The 27215-nt window shown below is 31.9% G+C and overlaps 1 protein-coding gene across 1 annotated transcript in view; it reads left to right on the forward strand.

The window, feature by feature from the left end:
- The window catches only part of CHD1 (chromodomain helicase DNA binding protein 1), a 104680-nt gene that overhangs the window by 75911 nt on the left and 1554 nt on the right, over window positions 1-27215 (forward strand). The window contains 7 exon segments of the mRNA XM_074282016.1: window positions 95-217; window positions 982-1110; window positions 1547-1810; window positions 2364-2504; window positions 7097-7275; window positions 8693-8789; window positions 26597-26651. Of these exon segments, the coding sequence (XP_074138117.1) occupies window positions 95-217; window positions 982-1110; window positions 1547-1810; window positions 2364-2504; window positions 7097-7275; window positions 8693-8789; window positions 26597-26651 (988 nt within the window).

A 27215-nucleotide genomic window follows, 5' to 3' on the forward strand; every position in this document is an offset into this window, starting at 1 on the left:
TTTGTAATCATTAAAGAATTACATAGATGTTAGCTGTTATTGCTGTTGTTATTAATAATTCAATATGAGACTTTAAAAGTTAATTACTTTTCAGATTCTACCAGATGATCCTGATAAAAAACCCCAAGCAAAGCAGTTGCAGACTCGAGCAGACTACCTCATTAAATTACTTAATAAAGACCTAGCAAAAAAAGAAGCCCAGAGACTTTCTGGTGCGGTAAGTACAATTTGCTTACTACTAGGTTTCTACACATTTGATCCAAAGTTTTATTATTTGAAATCTAGTTTTTACTTTCTCCTTTTTGTTCATTTCTTTATAATATCTTTTATCATGAATCATAGGACAAGGAATATCAGAAATGTGATAACACATCTGACTCCTTTTTAGAAGGGACATTATGGTAGGATCAGAAGACAAAGGTTTATTACATTTATAGAAATGGTACAGCTAGAAGAAGGTATCTTCTCTGAGAGAGGAAAGGAAAGGAAAATTTAGGCAGGAAGTGATGAAGGTATTAGTCTTTGGTGAGATGAAATACCTAAGAGTGGGATAGGATTACTAAAAGAGAGGTAGGAAAATAAACATTAATTTTTCATTTTTGTATAAGATTTAAGGGGCAACAATTGGAAATTCATGAAACTTGGAATCATTTTCACTTTTACCTTTGATACATGCTCTAGGGATTAAAGTGTTCCTAATTTCTTCCTTTTTTTTTTTTTTTTTTTTTTTTTTTGAGTATGGAAACAATTGCTATTAGTATTTATGGTGTAGATTTGGGGAGTTATTATTGAATTCCACGTAATTTATTACTTGACCCTCGTTATCTCTGTGCATTTGTTTTTATGATTGCTAATTGCTTGACACTAAAAATAATTTAAATGGGTGTTAAAATGATACACTAAATTTGTGATGTAATGAATTAAGTTCTCCACAACTCTCTAAAGAGTTGATGAGTATAAAAGTGAAATCCTTATTTTTAGGGAAATTCGAAGAGGAGGAAAATAAGGACTAAGAAAAATAAAATGGTGAAGACTGTTAAAACGAGAGAAGAAATAAGAAGTGATTCTTCTCCATTACCCTCAGACAAATCTGATGAAGATGATGACAAGGTGAGAATAATTTTTTTGAAACAACTAATTTTTTTTTTTCTCTTTTAAAGGTATTTGGTGAGTCTCTTATTGATGATGTAAATTAATAATTTGAGTTAAGATATTTGCCATAGTTTTCCCACATGGAAATTCTATTTCATGGCTCAATTGATACAAAGTTTTACTCATCACTAAAGATTTTTCTTTCAAAATTTCCTCCCAAATTTGCCATTTGAATTTTTTTTCCTTCCTATTTCATTATGAATATTTGGTGGGGCTACTTGTTTTCATTTTATTACAAGAAAAGCTTGCATATATCAATAGGATTTGAAATTCTTTCACTCAGATTTCATATTTGTGCAAGCACTCTTTATTGTAGAAGGGATTATTAATTTTTAATTAGTTAGCTATTACTGAGACTTGGTTAGTAATATGGTGCAAATTTTGCACTTTGCAGGATGAGATCACTTCTGTGAAACATCCAAATAGAAAAGTAAAAGCAGAAAAAGACAGTGAAGAAAAATCTGAGCCAGATGTTTGTGTAAAGAAGGAACAAGAAGAAAAAAGGGAAGCAAAAGAAAAGGAAAATAAGAGAGAACTTAAAAGGGAGAGAAAAGAAAAGGAGGATAAGAAAGATATAAAGGAAAAAGATATTAAAGAAAAAAGAGAAAGCAAAATAAAAGAAGCTATGCAGAAAGACAAAGACATAAAGGAAGAAAAGGTATGATAATCACATTATGCAACTTTAAAATATGGAAAATTGAATAAAATATTCACATTTAGGGGAAGAAATACTGTCTAACAATTCTTCCAATATTTTAGTTTCAAATGAAAACCTTTCCCCTCAAGTACTATTTCCGTTGCTAACAGAAAAGTTTGGAAACAAATTGAAAATATGTTCTTCATATTATAAAAAATATCTATGTAGTACTTAATACTTTGTGTTCATTGCTTCATTTTGCATACATTGTCTCATTTTAATCTTTACAACAACCCTAGTAGGTAGGGTAATATTAGAATTACTAGTAAGTGCATTTTTATCCTATTTTTATAGTTGAGTAAATTTGAAGCTTAGAGAGGTTAAATGACTTGCCAGAGAAAGAAATTATAGAAAGTTTGTACATTTTCTTCATTTTTCACTTCCCCACATCAATTTGGGGAAGGTAGAATTTGAAGAAATTTAGCAAGGATAAATACTATTGAATCAGAAGTTTGAAAAAGTATATTTTTTTGCTATAGTCAGTTTTATTTTGTTTTTTTTTTTCCCCCCTTAGCTCAGTGAAACCAAATCTGATAGCAAAGAAAAATCTAAGAAATCCACAATTTCAGATGCTCCGGTTCATATCACTGCAAGTGGGGAACCAGTTCCTATATCTGAGGATTCTGAAGAGCTGGATCAGAAGACATTCAGTGTTGTAAGTAATAGGCTTTCTGTCAACATTGAGTTATTTTAATATTATTTTGGTTGAAACTATATAATTTAGATATCTATAGTTTAGAGGTTAAACAAATTTATGTTAGAGTTAAATTGAATAATGCTGTAATTCAAATCGATTACCATCATAATGTCATTTATAACATTTACAGAGTTTTTTAATAGGTCACATTCAGTAAGGACATGGAATATATTTTATTAAATTATCCCTAATTCTAAGGTCTAAGTTTCTTAATTATGTCATTTGTCATCTAAAGTAGTGGAGCTCCCTCACTTAAAATGCCTTTTACTATAGATGAAATTAAAGATTTTTTATAAGTGCATCTTGTATTGTTCCCTAAGGGAAATTTAGTTAGTCTGGGAAAAGTTGCCTTAGTTGTAAGACAGTCTGAGACGGAGCCTCAGCTTTCATGAGAATTCATTGTACTCTGCTGTCTAAATATGTACTATCTTGTCAAACAAGACTGCTTTGAAAATACATAAATGTGACATTATAAGGTCATGAAGGAAACAAGAAATCTAGATGCCATAAAAAGCAAGGTATGAATGAACTGAAAAATTTGATGGATATTATCTGTCTTGTGTTTAGCTATCATTTTTGGAACTTCTAACACTAGAGATCCATTCATTGCCTTTCACTTCAGTGGACATTTATTAGTCAACTATAAGTTAGGCACTATCTTCTTTATTTACACTGTAGCCACCTTCGTCCAGGCTCCTGTCATTTCTCACCTAGATTCATTATTGCTCTCCCTGCCTCAATTTTCTTCCCTCAGCAATCCATTCTATACATAGCTATCATATTTATATTCCTAAAATATCTGATTATACTGATTATGTCAGTAATGACTTTTTAACAGTCTGTAATTACATATTACATCTTATAACTCATTATACCTTCCAGTCAAATCGATTGGCTAGTTATCAATGGTACATGGTATTTTATTTCCACCTTTCCTCCCCACCATGTCTTTGCATAGGATGCCCCTTATGCCTATGCTCCCTGCTTTTCTTCACCTCTTAGAAATCTCCCAAAGTACCATTTCTTTCAGGGAACCTTTCTTGATTTCCCTCAGTTATTGTCACCCTCAACACTGTATTTGTTCAGTATATATCCTAAACTTATCTATGAACATGTAGCAATATCCCACTATAATGCAAACTCTTTAAAGGCAGAGAATTGCTTTTACATATATACACATACTCACATGCATACATATATTTATTATTAATAGAGATCACTAACTCATGATACACACTCAGAGACACACACGAGTTAGTGATATATGTATATAGTTCCTACCAACAAGAATATATAGTTTGTATTTCCTAATGGTCAATAGAATTGGTATAGCTCTAACTATAATTATTCTGTCTGGAAGTTTATTCAGTGAAAATTAATTTCCAACATGTGAGTCGAAAAGAACCCAGAAAGCATATTAGCTAGTAAATATCAAACTTGACTTGCTAAACAGAAAGAGATTCTACCCAGCAACACTGGATTAGATTATAAATTTGTAAAATTTTTGAGGAATAATTTTAACAATTTTATAATTTTGAATGACATTTTGAGAAAGAGATGATAAGAGGAAATAGCATAGGACAATCTTACAAATTTTGTGTATGAGTGCATATGTTTATAGATGTATGTGTGTGTGTGTGTGTATGTGTGTGTGTGTGTGTGTGTGTGTGTGTGTCTCCAGGTTAAATGGAGTGGTGGAAGGAAGGGGGAAAGGTAAAGTAAGGGTAAATGGTAAAGCAGGGTAGCTTTGAACACAATCTATTGTATTTATTATATATGTTTTCTTGAATGGATATTTATTGTTTTATCCTCTCTTATTGTCTGCAGTGTACTTGGAATTTTTTTTTTCCTTTTCTCATTTTGTATTTAAGTTTAAAATAATAATGAGCAACAGCATGTCATAAATTAGAGAAGTAGTAGAAGACTCCAAGAAAATATGGCAAGATTGCTAAATAAGCAAAGTAATCCCTAGGGGTTTCAAGACTGTGAAGAAGGATGCCAACAGAAGAAAAATAGAAAAATATTGCAAAAACCATTTAAACAAACTTTTATTCCATTAAGACACTATTTTTGAACCTTAATGTCATGATGCTTTTTTTTAAAAAGGGAGTAGAAAATGGTATTAAAGAGAACAAAGATTGTGAAAAATAGCCAGATTAGACCAAGTACATAATAGAGAAGAGCCATGCTGCACAACTGTGAAAATTCTGAGGAATCAATATACAAGGTTCCTGAAGAAGATGCTAAAAGCATGGGGAAAAAAGTCTCGGATTTTATTAATATTGGGGAAAAAAAATGACGAAGAGAACATCAGTAGGTATAGACCTGTGTGCCAATACACCTATTTTTGTGGAAACTTTGTTATAAGTTATCTGTACATGAGTATGGGATCTCTGTTAAGATAAAAGGGAATAAGTAAGCATTTGCAAACTGTTCAATAATAAACTGTATCTATATCATCTCACAATTAACTTTTTAAGATGCAGAGAATAGAATATTTCATTATGTTTTTTGTTTATTTGTACCAAAAAAAAGCATTTTATCTGGTAGAAAAAAAATGCCACCTTACAAGAATTTTTCCAGCAAAGCATTTTTTTCTCCATACATTAAGATCACTCAAGAGGTCTTGGAAAAGAACTCTTATTTGATAACCCTTTGACGATAAATATCAGACAAAACACAAAACAAGGGGATAGATACGACTATGGATTTCAGTCCAAAGTCTAAGACAAGAGGATTCACTGTGGATGGTGAGGTGTTCCTATTTGCAGATGTCATAATTCTAATTACATCAAACGCCAGGATGACATAGAGTGTTTTGGAAGATACCTACATTCAAAGGAATTAGATGTATATCCACATAGGATAAACAAGAGGTTGAAGAAAGTCGTCTTCATCTCTTTTTCAAGTCCTATGCCTATTGACTTCTCATTATTAGCTACTTTCTAATTTTAGTGAAATAAAATACACATAGATGGAGGACTATTTTTATTCTCAAATGTGATACCATTCATGAAATCACAAATACATAATGATCATCCCTGTTACATAGAACTTTCCCCCACAACTTTCTTAAATACTTATTTTTTAATATTGTTTGTTTTTTTTTATATGCTATGTTAAGCTATAAGCTCCATGAGGTCTATGTGTTATTTAAATTATACATCTTCTCCCCTAGTGAATAGTTTAGTGTGTTAAAGTATATGCATAATAAATTTTGATGGATGGCATTGAATAAATATGAATGCTAGAAGGCCAATTCCAAGGGCTGGAGTAAGGTAGTTAGGCTGTGCTATCCATTCCACACCATTTAGCATCAATGCTCTATAAATTAATAAAGTTTGTGCTAGTTCCATTACTGTCATACCAGTAAAAGGTGAAAACAAAATCCAAGTCACAATTTATATACATTTTGGTGGCTTTTTATAACATTGATTTTGATAGCTAATAACTGTCTTAAACTGAACAAGTTTTCAGTTCCTGTTATTTTGTCATATGTCTCTGGTTTACCAAATAGTATAAGGTTTGTGTCCCTAAAAAAGCTTGTACTTAAATTGGTGTACTCTCCATCAACCAGAAATTGTACTGTGGTTACAGTTTCAGTCAGTTATGGCATGAGGGTATTATTTATATGATAAATCATGAATTCACTGATGCTGTGGACCAAAATATCATCTGAGAAATTTTTTTGTTTTTGTTTTTTTCTGAAACAGCTCATCTTGACAATTAGAACAATGCTCAGTGATTAGTATTGATAGGTCAAGCACTTATATTAGGTTATTTCCAAATCTGGTGTAACATCTGACTGATTGTCCAAATAAGTATTATACTAAAAAAAATAAAAATAATAATTGCCAAGAGTATAATGACTTACCAAAATGATATAGAGGAAGGTACTTTGCACCCAGAATGTATCCTAGAAAGGAACCCTTACTTAAAGGCTTTGATTCAAAGATCTTGAACAGTGACAGCAACAATTTCAATACAAGTAGGTAGTTTTTTGACTGGCATTTTGCCATGGTAGTTTTTAAGGAACACAGATATTGATCATATTTGTTAATAAGCATATAGATTTTATGACTGGCATATCAATATTCATTTGTACCATACAGCAGTATATAAACTTTACCCTTGATTTTCATTTCTTTGAAAGAATATATACCTTAGTTATTATAGAAAATTGAAAATAATTCTTAAAAAATTTTTTTTCATCTTATAGTATCTGAAACTTTATAATTGTATCCACTAGTATAAATTGTTTTATAATTGCACCAAGTATAATTCAGTGTTTTTACTGTATTTCAATATGAATGGTGATTTTAAACTGTGTATTTATTATTACTTTTACAAAAGACAACTTGAAGTAAAACAAACATAGGAACTGTGAAATAAATTTTAATTTTATTTTGATTATTTTGTTTGATTTGATTGTTTAATTAGGATAATTCTGCATTTGTCTATTATAAATATCATTGATAAATGAATGATATTTTGGAATTTGTCATTTTAACATATTAAACTCTGCCCTCTCCCCCCCTTTTTTGGTACAGTGCAAAGAAAGAATGAGGCCTGTCAAAGCTGCGCTAAAACAACTTGATAGACCTGAAAAAGGGCTTTCAGAAAGAGAACAGCTGGAACATACTAGACAGTGTCTAATCAAAATTGGTGATCATATCACTGAATGTCTGAAAGAATATACAAATCCTGAACAAATTAAACAGTGGAGAAAGTAAGTGACTTTTTTCAGGACCTTAACTTCTAATTGCATATCATCATTTGCATATTGTTATGCATTTCCATTTATCCCCTTCAGCTTTATGGAATTTTTTAAACTTTGTTAAACTATGTAAGTTGTTTTAAAAGTAACTTGAATTAATTTCAAAGCTATATTTCTCATATTAATATTGTAGTGTGGCATTATGTCCTTCTAATGGTTTTGTATTAAACCACTAGGTGGCAGATGAACCTTTGAAAAAGCAAGTGACGAATGCCATTATCTTGTCAATTGTGTTTTTCATCCTAAAATTAACAAAAGTCCACATTTGAAATTACATTGGGGATAATTTTACTAAATAATTCATCCCCTTTTTTAACTCCTCGGAGCAAAAGACATATAGGAACTCACACTGGAGCAAAAAGTTTAATGAAGAAAATAAGCTGACATATTGGTCATAAATGACAATTTACGCTTCACTAAATATCTCTAGCCAGCATTCTTTTAAGAGAGGAAAAAGCATGTTTGACTATCAGTTTTCTGAAGTCAAGATTGCTTACTTCAATGATGCGAGTTTTGATGTCTTCTGGAGTTACTTCCTTTATTTTATTTGGTTTCTTACATAAATTGTTCTCTATCAATTCTTATAAGTCTTCCAATGTTACACTGAATTTTTCAGATTTGGCATTTCTGTATGGCTTAGTAATATTCTATTATAGTCATTTGTTTAGCCCTTTCCCATTTAATTTTTTGCTACTACAAAAAAGTGGTTCATTAAATTTTCTTAATATATGGGACCTTTCTTATGAGTTCATATCCAATGTTAAGTACTTATTAGCTGGGCAAGTCACTTAACCTTTGTTGGCTTTGGTTTCCTCAGCTTAGAAATTGAGATAATAATAGAACCTTCCAGCTTAATGCAAGGTTCAAATGAGAATATTTGCAAAATATTTAGTAGGAGGCTTGGCATAAAGTAGTGTTTTTTTTGTTTTACAATATAACTCTTTACTTTTCAATAACTAAACCTACAGGAGTCTGTGCAAAAGTTTAATGGGAGATAAAATACTTTGGAGGGTAGTGAATGGCTCATTTTGGCTCAAACACAACAGTGGTTTGAGATAAATCTAAAAGATAGCTGATAGCAGATTGACAGGCCTTAAATAGGTTAGAAAGATGTCCTTTGAGATTTAAAGATTCAGAGTATAATAAAAATGTCATTACTATTTTCCATCCTAAATAATTTAAAATGAAGGAGTTCATTTTGGAAGCTTATAATGCATATGTGTCTTCTCAGACATGCAGTTTGAGAGAGTTTCCACTAGATAAATAACAGAAACTCTTCTATCTTCCATCAAATAAAATGAAAAAAACCAAGAAATATGATTTTTTTAAAAATTACTTTTCATAAAAATTAACAATTTGTTTCTTCTAGGAATTTGTGGATTTTTGTATCCAAGTTTACAGAATTTGATGCAAGGAAACTACACAAATTATATAAGCATGCAATTAAAAAACGGCAAGACTCTCAGGTAATCAGTTATATTTTTCCCCCATAAATTTACTGTCATGAATTTTCAAAGAGCAGTCTGAGGAAACTAAAAATATATTTCCTAAGAGCCCACATTCAAATGCATTTGTGACCTTTTGAAAAGTGTTAATTGGTTGTGAAAAGCACAAGATTTTGTAGAACCACATAATATGTGGCAATTAGTTTCAAAAGAACAGTGCCTCTAATTCTGACAAGGCAGTAGCATTTTATAACATTATGATGAGGCTCACTCATTTTTATAGGTAGAATATGCATATCTTTACCTTTGTGTATAGCACTTTTTTTTTTCTTTCATTGCTTTTATCAATGCCTTCTGTCATTCAAGCTGGAATAATTTCCCCAAATAAATCTTCCTATTGATCTCTTCAATGTAGCAGAGATAAATCTTTACATAAAACTAAACAATACAATGACTTGTATTAAACACCATAAGCAATATCTAAGTAGCTTTGCTTTCCCCATCTTTATAAATAGGAAAGAAATATTCTTGTTGTTTGGTTTGGTTTTGTGGTTTTTTTTTAATAATAAGTCTAATCACTAGTCTTCTAAAATCAGCACTGGTCATTGCATTTAAGCTGAATTATTCTGGGTTTTATTGTTGTATTTGTTTATATCATTGTATATAGTTTTCTTCTGCTTTTGCTTTTCTTATGCTACTTTATTGCATATAAGTCTTCCCACATTTCTGAAAGCTTTCATATTAGTCCCTTGACAGAATCATAGAACTTAAAATTTGGAAGGTACTTCAGTAGCCATCTGGTCTAACTCATATCTATAAAAACTTCTCTTTGCAACATATCCAGAAATTGATCTTCAAGCCTTTATTTGAAAACTTCCAATAAAGAGGAAAAGATTGCTTGCTAAAGGCAACACATTTCATTTTTTTATATCTCCAATTAGGCTAAATTTGCTTTTTTTGAAACTTCAATCCATTTCAGCTATATCTCTTCTAGATACTAGGAAAACATGTTTAATCTCTATTCTAAGTGATAACCTTTCAAATACTTAAACAGCTCTCGTATATCCCCTAAGTTTTCTTTTTTTCCTGGTTAAATACACCCTCTTCCTTCAGAATACATCATGGTTGCCTTCCTCTGGATGCTTTCAGAATCATCTTTGTACTTTTTGAATGCGCCCCTTAGAACTGAATAGACAATTCAGAATACAACAGAACTATATCTTATTCCCTGCAGCTATATGACACTTATTATAATCTAAGATCATATTCACTTTCTTGGCTGCATGCCACAATTTGATTTATATTGAGCTAGTAGTTGACTAAAAACAATTCTCACCCATCCCCAAATTACTGTTTTTCCTTTTATTTTTTAGTCAGTTCAAATCAACAAGCATTTATTAAGTACTTACTGCATGCCAGACACTATACTAAATAAAAGATACCAGAGAAAGGCAAAAAACAAGCTTTTTGTGAAAGCTCAGTTGAATTCACATGTAATTTTTACATTTATTTATACTAAATTTCATCTTGTTCATTTCATCCCATGTTTGGGACTAATATCAGACAGGGCTTTATTTGGAATTTGATTAGAAAGATGAAAAAGGATCTGTCATGTCTATTTCTTATTGTAAGTCTATAACCATTTCAAGAAAGGAAAAGAATAATCCTTAAGACAACTCACATATTCTGAAAAGTGTTTAGTACTATCAGCCAGCTCTTGGACTATTGGCAAACGTGTGGATTAGTTACTGAAGGGATTTCTCAGATGTTTGTAGGTAAGGGAGTAAACTATACCTGAACCCATAGAATCTCAGATCATATAGCATTCATCAATACCAACACAGGTACCAGCAGTTGAGAGATTTGTGGAATAAATAGCACTGGGATTTGGTTGACTACTTTCCTCCTTTTATGCTTCTAAAGTTTAAGTGGTACCCCTCATTTCATAACCTTTTTTTCCATGGCCTATGAGGACATTAATTGGCTAAAATACCAGAGGCCAAATTAAAACTGGTATTGTCTGGGCTCCTTCACTACTATTTCATGAAGGAACTTTGACCTGAGTATATTTTCTTACATATAATCACACCCCACTGTTTCTTTTGACCAAAGTTACACATGTTTCAGTCAGGGGTTTCATCCCCTGTGTATTAGTGATTTGAGCCATGAGGTCATATTTTTCTCACCACCCCTAGGATCTGTAGTTTATGTTGTTTTTTGCCCATACTTTGTATAAATATATAAAGACACATGAGGTCATTGATTTTTATTACTGTTTCCTTTCTTAGATTTTACTGTATGAACTTCTGGATACTTCAGTTACTAATCTTACTTAAGCTACTACTTAAGTGTCTAGATTGATGCATAGGTAAATTTTTACCTTTTCATTTTATAATCCTTTCAATTTGGTGCACAAAAGTTTAGACAATTTTGTTCTTACTAGCCCTAGTTAGATATGTCCAAGAGTGTAATGGTAAATGTTTAACATTTGGCTCTTATGCGGGAAAATATAAGTGCACAACACACTTTTAAGTTCAGTATTCATCATTACCATTTTCTTTATCACTTTATGTTTAGCAGTTAATAAAATAACAGATCAAGCCTTTATTGGTAGCATTTACTGATTTCTGAAGTACAAATTTTCATGCTGAATCAAAAGCTAATAAAGGCTGTCACCAGCACCCCTCTGGGTTTATATCTCATGCCTATTCAAGAGCTTGTTGTTCCATTATTTTAACATGTGATCCAGAGAATCAAATCCCATTCTCAGATACTTAATCTTGAATAATTTTTCATTTAATAAAAGTATTTTTTCTTTTATTTCTTCATTTTAGCTACATAGTGACCTTTTGCTTCAAGTCTTCATTCTTGCCCAAAACTTTATAATCTTGAGAAGTATTTTATAGATCTTCTGGCACTATTATTTGTACCCAAGGGAATTATCAAAAGATAATAATGCTCATTTGTTTTTAACAAGTCTTTAAGTAGTTTATCTGAATGCATGATTTGGGAAGATCATAAACATTTTTTGTAACCAGGTTTGATAGCCCCTCAGGAGTCATCACTGCTATTATTCTCTTAAGTAATTTCTCTTTACAAAATAATTTAGAATGTAATAATCATTTATTGAGAACAAGTAGCTAATTTTGAACATCCAGCTTATTTTTTAAGAGCATGCTCAAATTAGTTTTATAATCATAATCTACCTTGTCTTTGCTCTGCTTTTATGTCATTCCAACTTACTGACAAAAATCAAGATTCCTCTTTCTTTTTCACTTCTTAGTTTTCACACTAAAGTTCTTTAAGTTTTCAAATGAAGATTTTGACCCTGATTGTCTAGAAAGTTATCCTTTTTGTCTTTTTCTTAGTTAAAATAAAACAAAACCAAAAAACTCTTCTTAGCAGTCACTTGATCATCAAAGAAATATAAACAGTGTAGGCGACTGCAAAATATTCCCTCCTAGCCATATTTATTTGAAGTGTTTTTACTTAAGTTTTTTATCTTTCTTACTAGTAACTCTTCCATAAAATCCCTCTAACAAATTACTTATGGGTGAACATAACTCCAGATTTATTATTCTTATTCTCATGTCTTTAATATTTGATAATCTCTTTGGTTTTTCTTAAATCTTGAAAGCCACATTTTCTTTTCCCCTGTCTAATTAATCTCTTACCTTATCTAACTAATTTAGTTTATTTACATCATTTCATCTACTTGTTTTCATGCTATTGTTTTTTCTTCATTATGTCCTTTTTTTCCTTTCTCAGTTCCTTGTACTAAGATTCTTTTCTATCATCTTGCTTTTCCTTTCAATCAAGTTCTTATTCAGCTCTAAGATATCCTTTTTTTTTTTTCATCTCTACCACTTTTGTTCTCCACCTCCCACCTTTATTGTTCTTCAACTTCTCAAGTGCTCTAAAATTTCTCCTCAAATTGTCTTTGACCATCATAATTCCAGAGTTCTTCCAAATCATTTTTATAGTTGATTTCTTTTTTTCAGCTCAAGTCCATCTCCTCCTACCCCTTTTCCCATAAAAATTTTCCTTCACAAACTAAAAGTATGTAATGGCTCACTGGTTTTATATTATATTCATACACTCCAGTCAGTGGGAATCTACTTGTTTCCAGTTTTTCACTCCAAATGATGTATGATTATGAGGATTAATTTTTTTTTCCATAATTCCACATGGTTTTTGAGAATGGTCAAGGTAGTTCACATTGATGCTATTGATACAGTAGTGTTCCTGTACTCACTTTTTTAACACTAATATTTTTTATTAACTTCTCTTTGCCAATTTAATATATATGAGGTTAGAGTTCTATTTCTAATTAATAGTAATTTTGGACTACATGGTTTTCTGTGTTTCTTTTGAAAATTGCTTATTTGCTTTAACAATTTATTCTCTAGGAAACTGAAATGAGATTTCTTTATTTTTTTTCTCAGTTCCCCATGTATCTTAGATATCAGACTTTTAGCTAAGATAATCAATACAAAGATTATCTTCTCCATAAATAATTTTTCTTATTCTCCTTGCTTAGTTTTTTGAGGGCAAAAGTTGTCTAATTAAGGCATTATTATTTGTTTTATTTTTTGTTGTCACTTCTACTTCAAATGGTAAAATCTAATTACCAATCAGTTGCATGTTACTTTTTATTTTTAGCTAATTTCATTTGGAACTTATTGTGGTGTATGGTCAAATTCTTTCCAGTTCTTGTGTAATTCCCTATTCAGTACATCTGCTACTGATTTATGTTCTTTAATTTATCTAACACTGGGATGTTTACTTCTGAGTTTTACTTGTGTTAGTTTATTCCACTTTTCTATTTTTCTGTTCTTTAGTACCAAAACCTTATAGTTCTTTTTGATGCTCTTCTCTTTATCTAATAATAGCTAGCTAGCATTTATGCAGCACTTTAGGGTTTGCAGAGTTCTTTACAAATATTGCCTTATTTTATCTATACAACAATCCTTACAATTGGATGTTATTATTATTCCTATTTCATAGATGATGAAATGAAGCAGACAGAAGTGACTTGTCCTATCTAATAAACGTCTGATGCCAGATTTGAATTTAGATGTTGCAAATTCTTGAGTCCAGCACTCTGTATACTATGCTATCTTGGTTCCCCTTTCTAATTAGGAAGTGTGTAACTTCCTAATATATTTTTTTATGTCAGACTTTTATCAGAGAAAAAAGAATAAGAATCAAACAGGTTTTAGAATATCTATAAATAATAACTTAGAGATGTTTATGCACAGACCAACTAACTGTTAGACATGCTATTAAAAGTAATTATTAGTAATCTTGATAACTCACTAGACACAAAACAAAAAGACAATAGGAAAGTACAGCTAAGTGGAAGAATGGCTCAGGTTCCATTTAGAGAGATAACTAAAGAAGTTGATGAAATTGCTTTTATCACAGTCCAAAGTTCATAGAGAAATATTTTGTAGAGGATAATAGTACTCATTAGTATACATTTGTAAAAAGACTACCATAGAAATTGCAGCTTATGCTCTAACATGTATCATAAACGTTGCCAAATAAATTCCCATCTACCTAGGTAGAAAGAGTTTCTTTTTTAGAAGTTCTACATAAAATTAAAGTCACAGGTCCAGTCCAAAACTCATGGACTTTAGTACATTGGCAAGCATGGCAAAATTGTGTTGGAAAATATAGATTAAAGAATAAGAGGAGCTATAGACTTCAGACAAGAAAAGAGTCTCATCATCTGTACTCAATATTTTCCTCAAAAAAAATAAGCAGAAGATATTGTATATGACGCAACTCAATGTCAGAAAACATTAAATTGATTATATTTTAATAAACAGAATCTTACTTATTACCCATCTGGTGAGCATTATTAAATTATCTTGATAGAATAATTAATTCTAAACTAGAAAAGTAAGGAAAAATATATACCATGCAATTAAATAATACCAGCCCATCCTGTTTAAAGAATCCATTATATTAGGGTTGGCAGAACTGATCCCCCAGAGGCCTATTCAGCTGCCTCGCATTATTGAGAATCTTTTTTCTCTGTCTTGTTTCCTAGAAGGTGAAGAAATGTAAGTAAAGTAAAAGTAGGGGTACCCATACCAGCAGTAGGGGTGTATGCTTCTTTCTTGTCCTGTTGGAACTGCTTAGGCTATTATAACGGTGGGAGCAACATAACCTATAAAAGTAGGAGTTAAAAATTAGATTTCTTTTCCAAGTGTGAAGTGCTTGCTGGACCAAAGGGCTTGGGATCTCTTGAGGAAAATCAGTCTGAGAACTCTGACTTAGCAATTTATTAAAGCAAAAATAAATTCCCATTTGGTGTGTAATGAAATTAATAAATGAATGAATAAATCATAAATAAGATGTTAAAAAAAAATTAGTGACAGAAAGGACTGTGATAGTTTTGCGTAGAAGCCTAATTAATTGTCGAAGCAGAGAGAGCAAAATATCCTAAAAACCATCAGTCAACAAGCCATTGATATCTTTGTTGGTAATACAGCCACTGTCAAGGTTAGTTTGGAATATAAGTTCGTTTGTTAAATGTTATAGAAAAGATCAGTGAAAGCTTATGAGCTATACTACTCCTTAAAACAAAGAAAAGATCAAATTAAAAACAGGATTAAAGAAAGCTTTTGAGAGACCCAATTAAGTTATTCAGAGGGCTGCCCTTATGATGACACCAGAAGAATATACAGACAAAAAATGGATAAGATCTATATTTTTATAATAAATTCTTTTCGCCATCAAAGATAGTCTTAGATGTATTTTTTTTTTTCAGAAAGCGGAATTGTACTGAAGAAAACAAACCTGGTAGAAGCCTCCAACACAGACTCTTGTTTATATTTGATCAACAGTCTTGAGGGCATTGAGGAGTCATTTCTTAGTGTGGGTAAAGGAGGGAAAGATGCTAAGAATGGCAAAAACAAACAAAAAACTTTTACCTCTTTTTTAAATGGTGACAAATTTTTCCATCTACATAGATTTTTGAATGAGAGTAACCTGCACGTGCATCAATGACAGGTTTTTTGAAGGTATTAAAAGGGACTGGTATGTTTTTTAACATGTGATTCTACAGTAGACCACATTTTTGTCATCATGCAGATTTTTGAAAGATGTACAAAATACAGGATCCCGTTGTTGAGTAGAAAAGCATTTGATTTGGTAGAGCAAATGCCACCTTAAAACTTCTCCAACATTTTGTCTCCTACGTATGTCATAATTCTATGAAATTCTTTGAAAGATAAACAAAGAAGATAACCTTGTTTGATCTTGTTATTACCAATATCAAGTGAACCATTAAATAGGGAGATATATGCCTGTCAAAAATGTTCTACAGTAATGGAGGGAGATGTGTTAGTGTTTATATTAAAGAGGGATTACCTATAGATGGTAAGGTCTTCCTGGTGTTCCATTTGGCATTGTATTGATTGCATTAAACCCCAGAACGTTGTAGAATCTCTTAAATGAGATTCCTAATCACCCTCAAGACTTTGGCCTAATTATTCACACAGGAAAAACCCAAGTAGATGAATGATGCCTATTGCTAAGATTATGTCATTCAGTTAAGACAACCTATAGAATATATCTTTTCTACCTTGCTCTCGCTGTTTTTTTCTTGCAAGTTTGCATGTGTGTGCGTGTGTGTGTGTGTGTGTGTGCGCGCGCACATATGCGTGTGAGTTATAGATAACTGCAAATGGACAATGAACTGAGCTCAGAATTGAATAGGAAGAAAAGGAGCTGGATTGTCTTTTAAGAAATTGCAGAATTTTTCAGTGACCCCCAATCTTTTTCTGAAACAAAAGGCCAATCAATCAGTCAATAAACATTTATTAAACATCTACTCTGTGCAATCAATAAGCATTTATTAAGCATCTACTGTGGGGATACCAAAAAAAAAAAAAAAAAAAGGCAAAGAGACAGTCCCTGTTTTCAAGAAGCTCATAATCAGTAGGGGAGAGAGCACACAAACACTTACATACAAACAAGCTACTTACAAGATAAACAGAAAATACCTAACAGAGGGAAGTTAGTAGAATTAAGAAGTATTAGTAAAGACTTTGTCTCTAGAGATTTTAGCTGGGACTTGAAGGAAACCAGGGAAGCACAAATTGGAAGGATATTATCTGAGGAATGTTTTATTAAAAATGAAATTATGACATTAACATGTCTAGGATAAGAAATACCCAAAAAAACATAGACCATGCAAGAAGGGTACCCCACAATTTTAGATAGATCGTTCCCCATTGGCAAACTTATGAGAACATATAAACCGTAGTTGCAATAGGATATACAAGCAAGGATGGATTATGATCTTTATTTTTAGCAGTGATATTTGCATCCATAAATTCATTGAAGTATTAAGATTATCAGATCTAATAAGACTTTTTTTTCCCCGTTAGCATTTTCTCTTAACCTAGCTACTGTTTTTTTTTTTATTGCCATTATTATCATTTTACATAGTCAGAGTTGTCTATTTAATTTGTCATTTTTATCCCTTTTTAAAGAAAAATGTTTTAAAGAATTCTCACCGGAGTCTTGGTTGTTAATAGCATCATCTTCCATTTTCTTCTACATTTTTTTAACATGACTGTTTATATCAGTTGTCTATTTGGAGCTTACTGTCATATATATCATAAGTATTAATTTAAATTTATTTTCTTCCATACCATTTTCCATCTTTCCTAGCAGTTCTTGTCATATAAGTAATTTAGTAATTTATGTTTGGACTTTATTGAATACTGGGGTACTATGTTCATTTATTTTTGAGTTGTGCTTATGTAGTCTGTTCCACTGATCTATTTTTTTAACCAGTATCAAATAATTTTGGTGATTATCTTTATAATAATCATTTCACATCTGATAGCATTAGGTCATATTCATTCCTACATGGTTTTATTTAATTAGCTTTCCTCAAGATTCTATACCTTTTTTCTTTCAAATCAATTGTTATTCTACTAATTTTATAAAATAAATACTTGTAAGTTAGATTGACATAACACTGAATCTATAAATTAGTTGCTATTGTCATATTTATTATGCTGGCATATACATCCCATCCATAAATAATTATTATCTTTCCAGTATTTGAAGTCTCAGCTTTATTTTTGTAAATAATGTTTTGTAGTTAAGTAAGTCATGAATGAATCTTGGTAGATTAATTTCCAGATATTTTTATATTTTAAAGTTGTTTTGAATGTAATTTGTCTTGCTATAAGTTTCTTTTTAATTAACTATATAGATGCTAATGAATTAGCTTCTCATCCTGCTGTCCCTCCTGCCACCCCAACAAAAGAGCATGTATGTAAGAAATTCAAATTATTATAATAAAAAATGAATGAGGCAAATTCACAATGAAGAGGAAAGGAGAATTTTCAGAAACTACCGCGGCATAATTTTTCCCCTAATCAAACCAGTTTTTAGTATGCATTTACATTTTATTGAGTTCTGGGAATACAAAAACAAAATGAGAAATAAGTTCTGCCTTCTGTTTTAAGTCCTTTTATTGGATAAGACAACCATATGCACATGTGGTTATTTGAGGAGGCAATTAGGAGAGGAACCTGTTGGAGATAGGGTTTTTTGATATGGAGATGAGGAAAGTCTTGGAAACAAGAGATAATGCACTGGTCAGAGAACACCAAGTAAGCCAGTCTGTCTGGAAACTCGAATGTGTTTGTTAAAAAAGGTAAGATGCAGCAGTTTTGTGAAATGCTTTTAAGTGCTACACTGAGAATTTCCCCTACTCCTTTCCCACTAAGTGTAGATTAGGCTCCCTCCTGAAAGGAGGAGGTAAAGGGATTTAAGGGATGTCTCTCCACATTTTTAGTTGTTGGGCGTAATGATGGGTTCTTAAAGGAAACAGAAGTGGGGCTTTAATAGGGGGAAAATAGGACTGCCATAGAGAAAGAGACTTCACTTTTGTTAGGAGTCTGGAGATGAACTGTCACAAAAAAAAGGAGGGGAAATCCCAGCTAAAATCTCTTAAACAACAACAACAAAAATTTGAGGTTTTTCGTAAAGAGAAAGGTAAATGATGTGAGAAGGAAGCAGCACTTTGCCCTCCAAATAATGATATCATTGTGCCATAGTCATTAAGAATCACAGGAAGAAGCAAAGAGAAGCAGCAGTTGGCAATTTCTTACTGATGGGTACTAAAGCATCTATTTGTTAACCTAAAACAGCAGAGAACCTGTTGTTTTCTTGGTATGTATTGAAGACAAACCTCTGAACACTTATCAAAATTGCTATTTCACACTTCTGGTGATAATCACAATTGTGATTGTTAGAAGCAATCTAAAAAATTGCTTTAGATAAATGAACTTTTTAGCAAAGAAACTGAAGACCTTTAAAGCATAGGTTGTGTTTGCATTATTCTTGCCAAGGAAGAGAAGCAAAAGAGAAAAACTAATTCAGGAAGAATCAAATGGTGACTAAGGAGGTAGTGTTTGAAAAGAGGTTTTGAGTTTCTGGGCAGTGGCTTAAAATATAGGGATGACACATTCCTTGCTAGAGTTTTGTTATACTAAATCAAGATTAAAAAGATTATATTAACAGAGTTCCCTACAAATCTAATCAAAAGGGCTTTAAGCAATAAAAATAATATGGAAGGGGAAAATGGCTGTGTATGTCAATCTAGATATAGAAAGTAGCTAAAATGAATAAAAATAGTATTTTAGACAAGAATAGCAAGAGGAAAATATTCAAGAAAGGAGCCAATAGTAAAACTCATGACCTCAAATGTCTAAATACACTTTAGATAAAAAACAAGAAATAGGTAAATGTCCTAATATGCAAGTAAACAAATTTTTGACATGTGTCATTGATATTTGATGAGATGATATCCAGGACTTGGAATATGATCATGAAAAGATATCTTATTCAGTAGAAACAAGGTACATTAAAAGTGTTTAGCTTTGTGTTTTGTGTGATAATATGAAGTAGTCCAGGAAGCAAAGAAGGAGAAGCCTTTGGGTAAAGAAACAAAGAATTTTAAAATTTAAGTATCTTACAGGAACACCTCAACAGAAAGAGGGAGATAAATCTCAAGCCTAGCATATAGACATGAGTGAACACAGTTAAGGAATTCAAATATTCAGAAACCTTGTGAAACTCCTTGCCAAAAGCAGAACACTTAGTAATTTCTTGATTTTCCTTAATGATAATTCATCTTTTCAAAGCTAACAAGAATAATTCTGTCTGTGAGATTTTGGGTGTTGGAGACAAGAATGATAAAAGAGTAAAGTAAATCATATTTTGATCCTTAGAATCAGGATAGGTTTTGGGGACTAAAATTGTGTAGGGAAAAATCAGCTTACAAAAGATGGGACTTGTAAGAGTGAAATTTTGGTTACAAAGGGGGAAATTGCAGTGAGTAATTCCAGCAGTTATATAAAGTTTTTGAACTGTATGTACATGGAACCCACCAATCAATTTAGATTTTTTTTAAGCTAAGCATAGAATTCAAAAGTAAGAACAGGTACAGAGTAAGAATATGAGTGTAGCATTTTCCATTGTCCAGAAAAATAGGTTCAAGTGTTTGAAGGAAATTCAAAGATTTTTTAAAGATACATTTGAGGGGATTAAGGAGGAATAGAATAAAAAAAAAGATATAGTACTGCTGCTTTAGAGTAGATGGAAGAAAGATTACTGACAGCAGAGAGAAAAGGTATAGCTATTCAGTATTTCTTAGCCCAAAACAAAAATTTTGTTTTCAGAATTTGATTTCATAGAAGATAATAAGAATTTAGTTCCCTTTGGTGTTTTCAAGTCACTTGGGACTCCCAAGTAACAAGGATAAACCTCATCCTTAACTGCTGAAAGAAATGGCAAAAGTGCTAAGCCACTGTCAGTGTTATAGTTATTTTAATGATTCATTTTTGCTGATAGCTTCTTTTCTTACATCACCCTCTGTTTTATGAATGGATCCTTTCTCTTCCCTTAATTAGTGAACCATTCCTTGTAACAAAGATTACATAAGGAAAGGAGAAAAAAAGTATTGGCAAAACTAACCAACATTACATCTCCTTCATCTTCTCCCCCCCCCCCCCCCCAAAAAAAAAAAAAAAGGCGGAGGAGGTGTACATTGCCATTCTTTGGGATCATTTGGTCATTATAATTACAGTGTTTGGTTCTCCTATTCTTTCCATTTACATTGTTCTAGTCATTGTATATATATATACAATGCTTGCTGCTCTTTACATCCCAGTTCCTATGTCTTCACTGATTCTCTTAATACTTAATTTCTTTTTTTTTTTTTTCCCATTATATATCACAGTTGGTTTTGTGCATCCTTGAACTAATGATTATGTACTTTTCTTCCTATTTTTCAATATTTCAAAAAAGGACTATCATGAAGTATAGTAGAGGAAAACTGCTTTCTGTCTTTGACCTCCTTGGGTATGGACCTCTTCATCATATTAGGAACATTTTAATCATTTGACATAATTGCCAATTGCTCTCTAGACTGACTAGACATATTCACAACTCTACAATGTATTGTATTTCTCTTTCTATCTTTCTTTCAACATTGATTATTCCCATCTTTGCAGTTTTTGTTCCCAGTTTGTATGTGAGACAAATCTCAGGTTAGTTTTAATTTGTATTTCTCTTATTATTAGTGATTTGGAGCAGTCTTTCATGGTTATTTAGTTAGCAATTCTTTTGAAAGGGATTTGCCAGTATCCTTTGACAATTTATCTGTTGGGGAATGACTTTCGAACTTTTATATTTGTGCTAATTTCTTGAATAGAGATATTTAATGCAGACCTCTTACTACCCCTTCCCCTTTATCCTACTCATATTTATTTTGTTGAATGCAAAGATTTTTATTTTCATGTATTTGAAATTGAAATAACCCTCATTTAGTTAAGAGATTTCCTCAGCCATTTTTACTGGTTAAATTTTTTTTTTAATTATATGGATTTATTGTTTAGGTCAGAAATATTTTGAGTTTTTATGATATGAGATAAAATTTTTGGACTAAATCTGATTTATATTAAACTCATTTCCAATTTTCCCAGCAAATGTCAAAGAGAGAAAGTACTTCCTCACATAATTCAATATCAGGATTATTGAACACTGAGTTATTTAGTTTAAGTATTTCTGTTTCTTAATTATCTTTGAAGAAAGATAGTTTTGAATATGTTGAGTTTTAAATATTTACTGAACATTTTGTTTGAGAAGTATCAAAGACAGTTGGAAAGTTTAGGGCAGCGTATAAAGGATGGGGGGAAAAACACCTATGGATAGAAAGTATAAGCTGGATGAAAATCTAACAAGAAACTGAGAAGGAACAGTTAGGTAGGTAGGAGGAGAGGATCAGTATATAAACAGAATGATATTCCAAAAACCCTACAGAGAAGAAAATGTCAAGGAAAGGATGATGCATGTCAAAAACATATCAAAGGGTGGAGTTAAAGGAAATTATGACTGAGTAAGGGCCAATTTTAGAGACCAAAACATCGTTGGTAACTTTGGAAAGAAGTTTCATTGAAATGGTAGGGTTAAAACCCAAATTGTAAGAATTGTAAGCAGTATTATAAGAAGAGAATAAGGAAAGAAAAGTAGAGGCACTGATTGTAGTTAGTCTTTTGGACAAAAGACAGAATGGATGATTGCAATGATGAAAGTGAGGGGTCTTGTTCTTTCTAGGATGAATGGGATATGGTCATATTTGTAGACAATAAAGAATGAAACCATAGGGAGAGATTGAAATAAATGACAAGGGAGGAGGAGTAGAATGAGACTTTGCTTGAACAGAGAGAGGGGCTCTTTTTATGGTACAGTGAAATAGGACAGTGGCAAAAAGCATCTGAGTGATATGAGATGAAGGAGAGAAGAGAGTTCAAGATGAATGATTTCAGGTTTTTTTCCCTGTAAAATCTGAGAATTCTTAGGATTCAGGAAAAGGAGTCATGGGAGATTGGCAAAGAATGAAAAGTTGCTGCTGGGGAGAATTGATAAGGAAACTATAGAAAAATTGTCTAACTATAGCAAACCCCATCTTCATTAAGCAGTATATGCATAATAGTGAAGCTAGTGAATGGGGGCAGTAATCCAAGGCTGAGGCTTGGAAGAGTGTAATTAGCAAAATATTCTTATTTTTAAAAAGGGGAGGGGGGAAGAGACTTAAGGATTTTAGAGAGCAGGACATTTTAGAAGTGATTTGGTTCACCATGGAGTCAAAATGAGGAAAGAGGAGAGAATGGCTAGTACAGGGGAGCAAGCCTAGGAAGAAATGGAAGTTCAAGGGACCATGGGAGGTCATTATGTTTAGTTTTTTTATTGTGTCTTTGGGTTTTCTAGTCTATTATCTTGATGACTAAAAGATAAGGAATGGTGAATACTTGGAGAAAATGTGAGGGAAAAAGTAGAAAGGAAGGAATAAGAGAAAAGGAATAAGCACCTTCTATATGCCAAGCACTATGCTAAGTGCTTTGCAAGTATTGGTCCTTATGAAAACCTTGAGCTATATAGATATAATTATTATTCACATTTTCCAATTAAGGAAACTGAGATGTGCAGAAGTTAAATGACTTGCCTAGACACACACAGCTAGTAAGTTTCTGAGGCCGCATTTCAGTTCATCCTGATGTCAAGTTCAGAGTTCTATACAATATGTGTACCATGTGGCTGGGGTTAATAGTTTATAAGAAAATATACCATTGGCAGGAAGGACCACCTTTGTCAGAGAGTGACACAAAGGAAAATGCTTAAAGGGATTAATATTGAAAGTTTTGAGATGTGGAGTGGGTGAGAAGTTTAGAATGAATTGCACCATTTTCCATGAGACATGATACTTAGATGAGAGGAAGGGGGGGAAAGCTGTTATAGGAGACTTGAAGAAAAAGGGTGGTTTGATAGAGTTGCTGTCCATATTAGTGAAAAAGAAAAGTCATCAGTTTGTAATGAATTTTTCTGATATTATTGTCCAACTTACTATACACAAACATTTGACAACATGTGTTGTGGAGTAAACATTTCACAAAGCATGGAGCTAGTGAGGCAAGATATTTGAATTGAGGGAGAATGGGTAATTAAACTAACTTTTTATAGGTCATTGTTTTCCAGGTAAAAAGTCAAAACAGAATTGTTGGACTATGGTCAAGAAGGAGAAAGATCATATAATAGTTTCTATTAGTACAAAATAATAGCTTAAAGGGAGACATAGGATAGGAGAGTAAGGATTAGATAGAATTTCAGATCATTAATAAAGATGCATTCCAGTATATAGCTGCAGGAAAGATCATGATGGTTTAGGATACTAATCAGTTGGAATACTAGCCCTACCTAATTTAAGTTTCCATACTGGAACAAAAACTAAAGAGAAGGCAAGGATCATGTATTTAGTTCTGGCCTTAATAAAAGAAGAACATGAACTGAGAGAGCAGGTGTTGGTACTAGCAACCCAGTTGATAACAGCATTCAGGATCTGGGTAATGTGATATAAACACATAGAAGAATTGTTAATAAGAAAGGGAATGTCTGAAAGTGTCATCAAGAGGCAAAGAATATGTATGATTCTTTTAGCCAATGTGTTGGGTTCAAAATAGTAGTTAAGGATGCCAATGGGGCTTCAAGGGATGAGGAGAAAAATTCTCCAGGAATCTAAAAAGATTTGAGTTATTGTCAGAGGAAGAAGTATTATAATGATAAAACAAACTTCTGTGGTTCCAGATTACAAAATGGAAGAATGGGATCATAGGTAGGTTAGGGATTTGGGAGGGATAGGGCTGAAATATGATAGCAAGTAACTAGCAACTTTCAGCCATTAGTATTAGGGAAGGAGAAAAGGAAATTTACTAATAGAAGTAAACACTGTATTTTCCCCCTTCTTGACATGAATGATATCATTTTAGAATACATATCCATTTCATTTACTTACATCTAATATCCATGTTTTGAGGCCCCTTACCTCATTTCTTAAGCAAGCCTACCTGTATATGTATATATGATTTTTTACTCTGTCTTAGATTTCAAAGGTCAATGGCAGACTAGTAGATTAGGAAATTTTTCTCCTCCCCCCAAACCAACAAACTCCTCCCAAAACCAATGACTGCTTTTGGATTCATAATGTGTTTTTTGTATGTTCTAAATACTTGTGGAACATGACTTTTCAGAAGACATTGTCTTTGAGCTAGCCTATGTTTCTCCCTTGTCTTGAATTGTTCCTGCAAACAAAATAAAAAACTTTTAATAGCATGTATCCAAAATTATAAAAAGTGTGTTTTGTTTTCTCTAGCACTAGCTAGAAGACAGTGATTTGAACTTTTTGATAATAAGGATTTCTGCCTTCCAGGAAACTATGAAGGTAGAGAAAGAGTCATTAATTTCTCTTAAAACACTAGGGTGGAAGATAAATTTAATTTAATAACTAGGCGTTCAACTCTATAAATAAATTGTAATTAGTTAAGTAACCTGGGATTTGAATGAAATCCACATTAACCATCAGTTTCTTTATTTCATCCCATGATATCAAGAGATAATACAAAACTAGATGATATCTTGAATATGGAATCATATCTTAGTCTAGTGTTAAAAGTTTTATTTCTAAAGGAGGTCCTTAAAGGCAAGAAGTTTGATGTTTGAGGGCTAAATAGGGCCCTGGATTGTGAGATTTGGTGGAGCACAAATAATCCTGCAAAACTGAGAATTTAAAGAAAATGACTGGATGTCTATAAAAATATAAAGTGACCAATTAATAAGGCAAGAAAGAGATCTTAATCAACCAAGAGAAATGGAGCATGCCATAAATGAACTACAAATGGACTACTCATCTCTTATGGATATAAGTGAATATTCTCATACACTTGAAGAACAATTAATGTTACCCAATTCAGGAATAGAAAATAAAATCCCACACTACTGAGATAACTCAAGCTAAGAAAAATAAAGCAAAGAAAGATAACTGTAGAGCAATCTTACAAATGAATGTTGTTATATTCAAAAATTTTAGAGTTAGAGAATTTTATCCCAAAAATAGTCCTTATGAAATGACAGAATGTAAGCTTCCTGAAAGGAGATATTCCTTTTTTTTTTTTTTTTTTTTTTTTCTTTGTATCCTTCACATCATACCTAGCATGTAATAGGCATTTGGTAAATGCTTTATGAGTGTTCAGGTTGAATTTGTGAAAGGAATGCAAGTATACTTTATCATAAGGAAAACAGCATAATTATACAAATAACAAAAACATGATTGCATAAATAAATTGAGAAAGTACCTTCAAGAAAATAAATGACTCCTAAAATGAAAAAGCATGGCATTTTACATGTCAGAAGCTTATATCTTGGATCAAAAACTAGCTATGAAAACTTAAGTGAATTTAGAAGCAAAGTAAGCATCCTTTTTTCTTCACTGTTAATTTGACTTAATATTAAAATATTAGCTACAGCAGTAAGAAGAGGAAAAAAATTGAGGTATTAATAAACACTGTCCCCTCCAGCCCCTCCCCCCCAAAAAAACCAAAATTATCCCTCTTCACAGATGGTGATGGCTTGATTTGATCACAGAAGTACTCATGAAGCTGCCTAGTTCAGTCCCTTTACTTTACAAAGAGGAAGCTAAAGTCTAGAATAGTGAAGTAACTTGCTTAAGTAGAAGTGTCTGGATTCATGTCCAGGTAACCCTCTAACTCAAAACCTGGACTCTTTTCACTGCATGCCACAGCAATCCCAAAGAAACAGAAGAAACTTAATTGGCATGCTTTAGTAAAACCAAAATGAGTGCACAAAAATTCAACTTTTCCTAGATGGATTTTTCTAGGATGTTTGAAAATTATTTCAAAAAATGTTTTTAATGATTTTACATGTATATATTTTTGCAGCAAAACAATGACCAAAACAGCAGCAGCATGAATACTCATATGATTAGGAATCCAGGTTAGTTTTACTTATTGTTGTCTAAATAAGAAACATAAATATTTTGTATACATTTTAAGACACTTTGGTTTTGTTCTGAAACTGTATAGTTATCTCATTAAGTGTTTGCATGTTATTTTTGTCATCTGGAGTATTTTCTATGTTGGCACTAAATATTTTCTCATGTATATATGTTATATATCAGCTATTTTTCCTAAATCATTTCTTAGTAATAATTTCAGTAAGTAGAGTTATTTTATTTATTGAAAACTATAAGCATGTGGTTAATAATTAAGGTAGCTTAATTAAATAAAAACTTGTAAAACAAATTTTTTTAGCTTAAATGTTTGCTTTTCCTAGGCTGTATCACATACTATGAATTTAGCCCAAAAAATTTTGCCAGTTGCCATATTTATGAATAACTGTTCTTAATATAATTTAATGACATTTCATAGGAAGTGTGCAAATGGTGGGAAAAAAAAAAAAGAAATACCACTATTTAATTATTATTTTCATATTCAGTCAAAAAAAAGTAGTGCTCCCTAAAAATTGAACTTTGTTTGGGGGGGATGGGAATTGGAGTAT

The sequence above is a fragment of the Sminthopsis crassicaudata genome, chromosome 1 (genome assembly GCF_048593235.1).
Source record: "Sminthopsis crassicaudata isolate SCR6 chromosome 1, ASM4859323v1, whole genome shotgun sequence".
Taxonomy (NCBI): domain Eukaryota; kingdom Metazoa; phylum Chordata; class Mammalia; order Dasyuromorphia; family Dasyuridae; genus Sminthopsis; species Sminthopsis crassicaudata.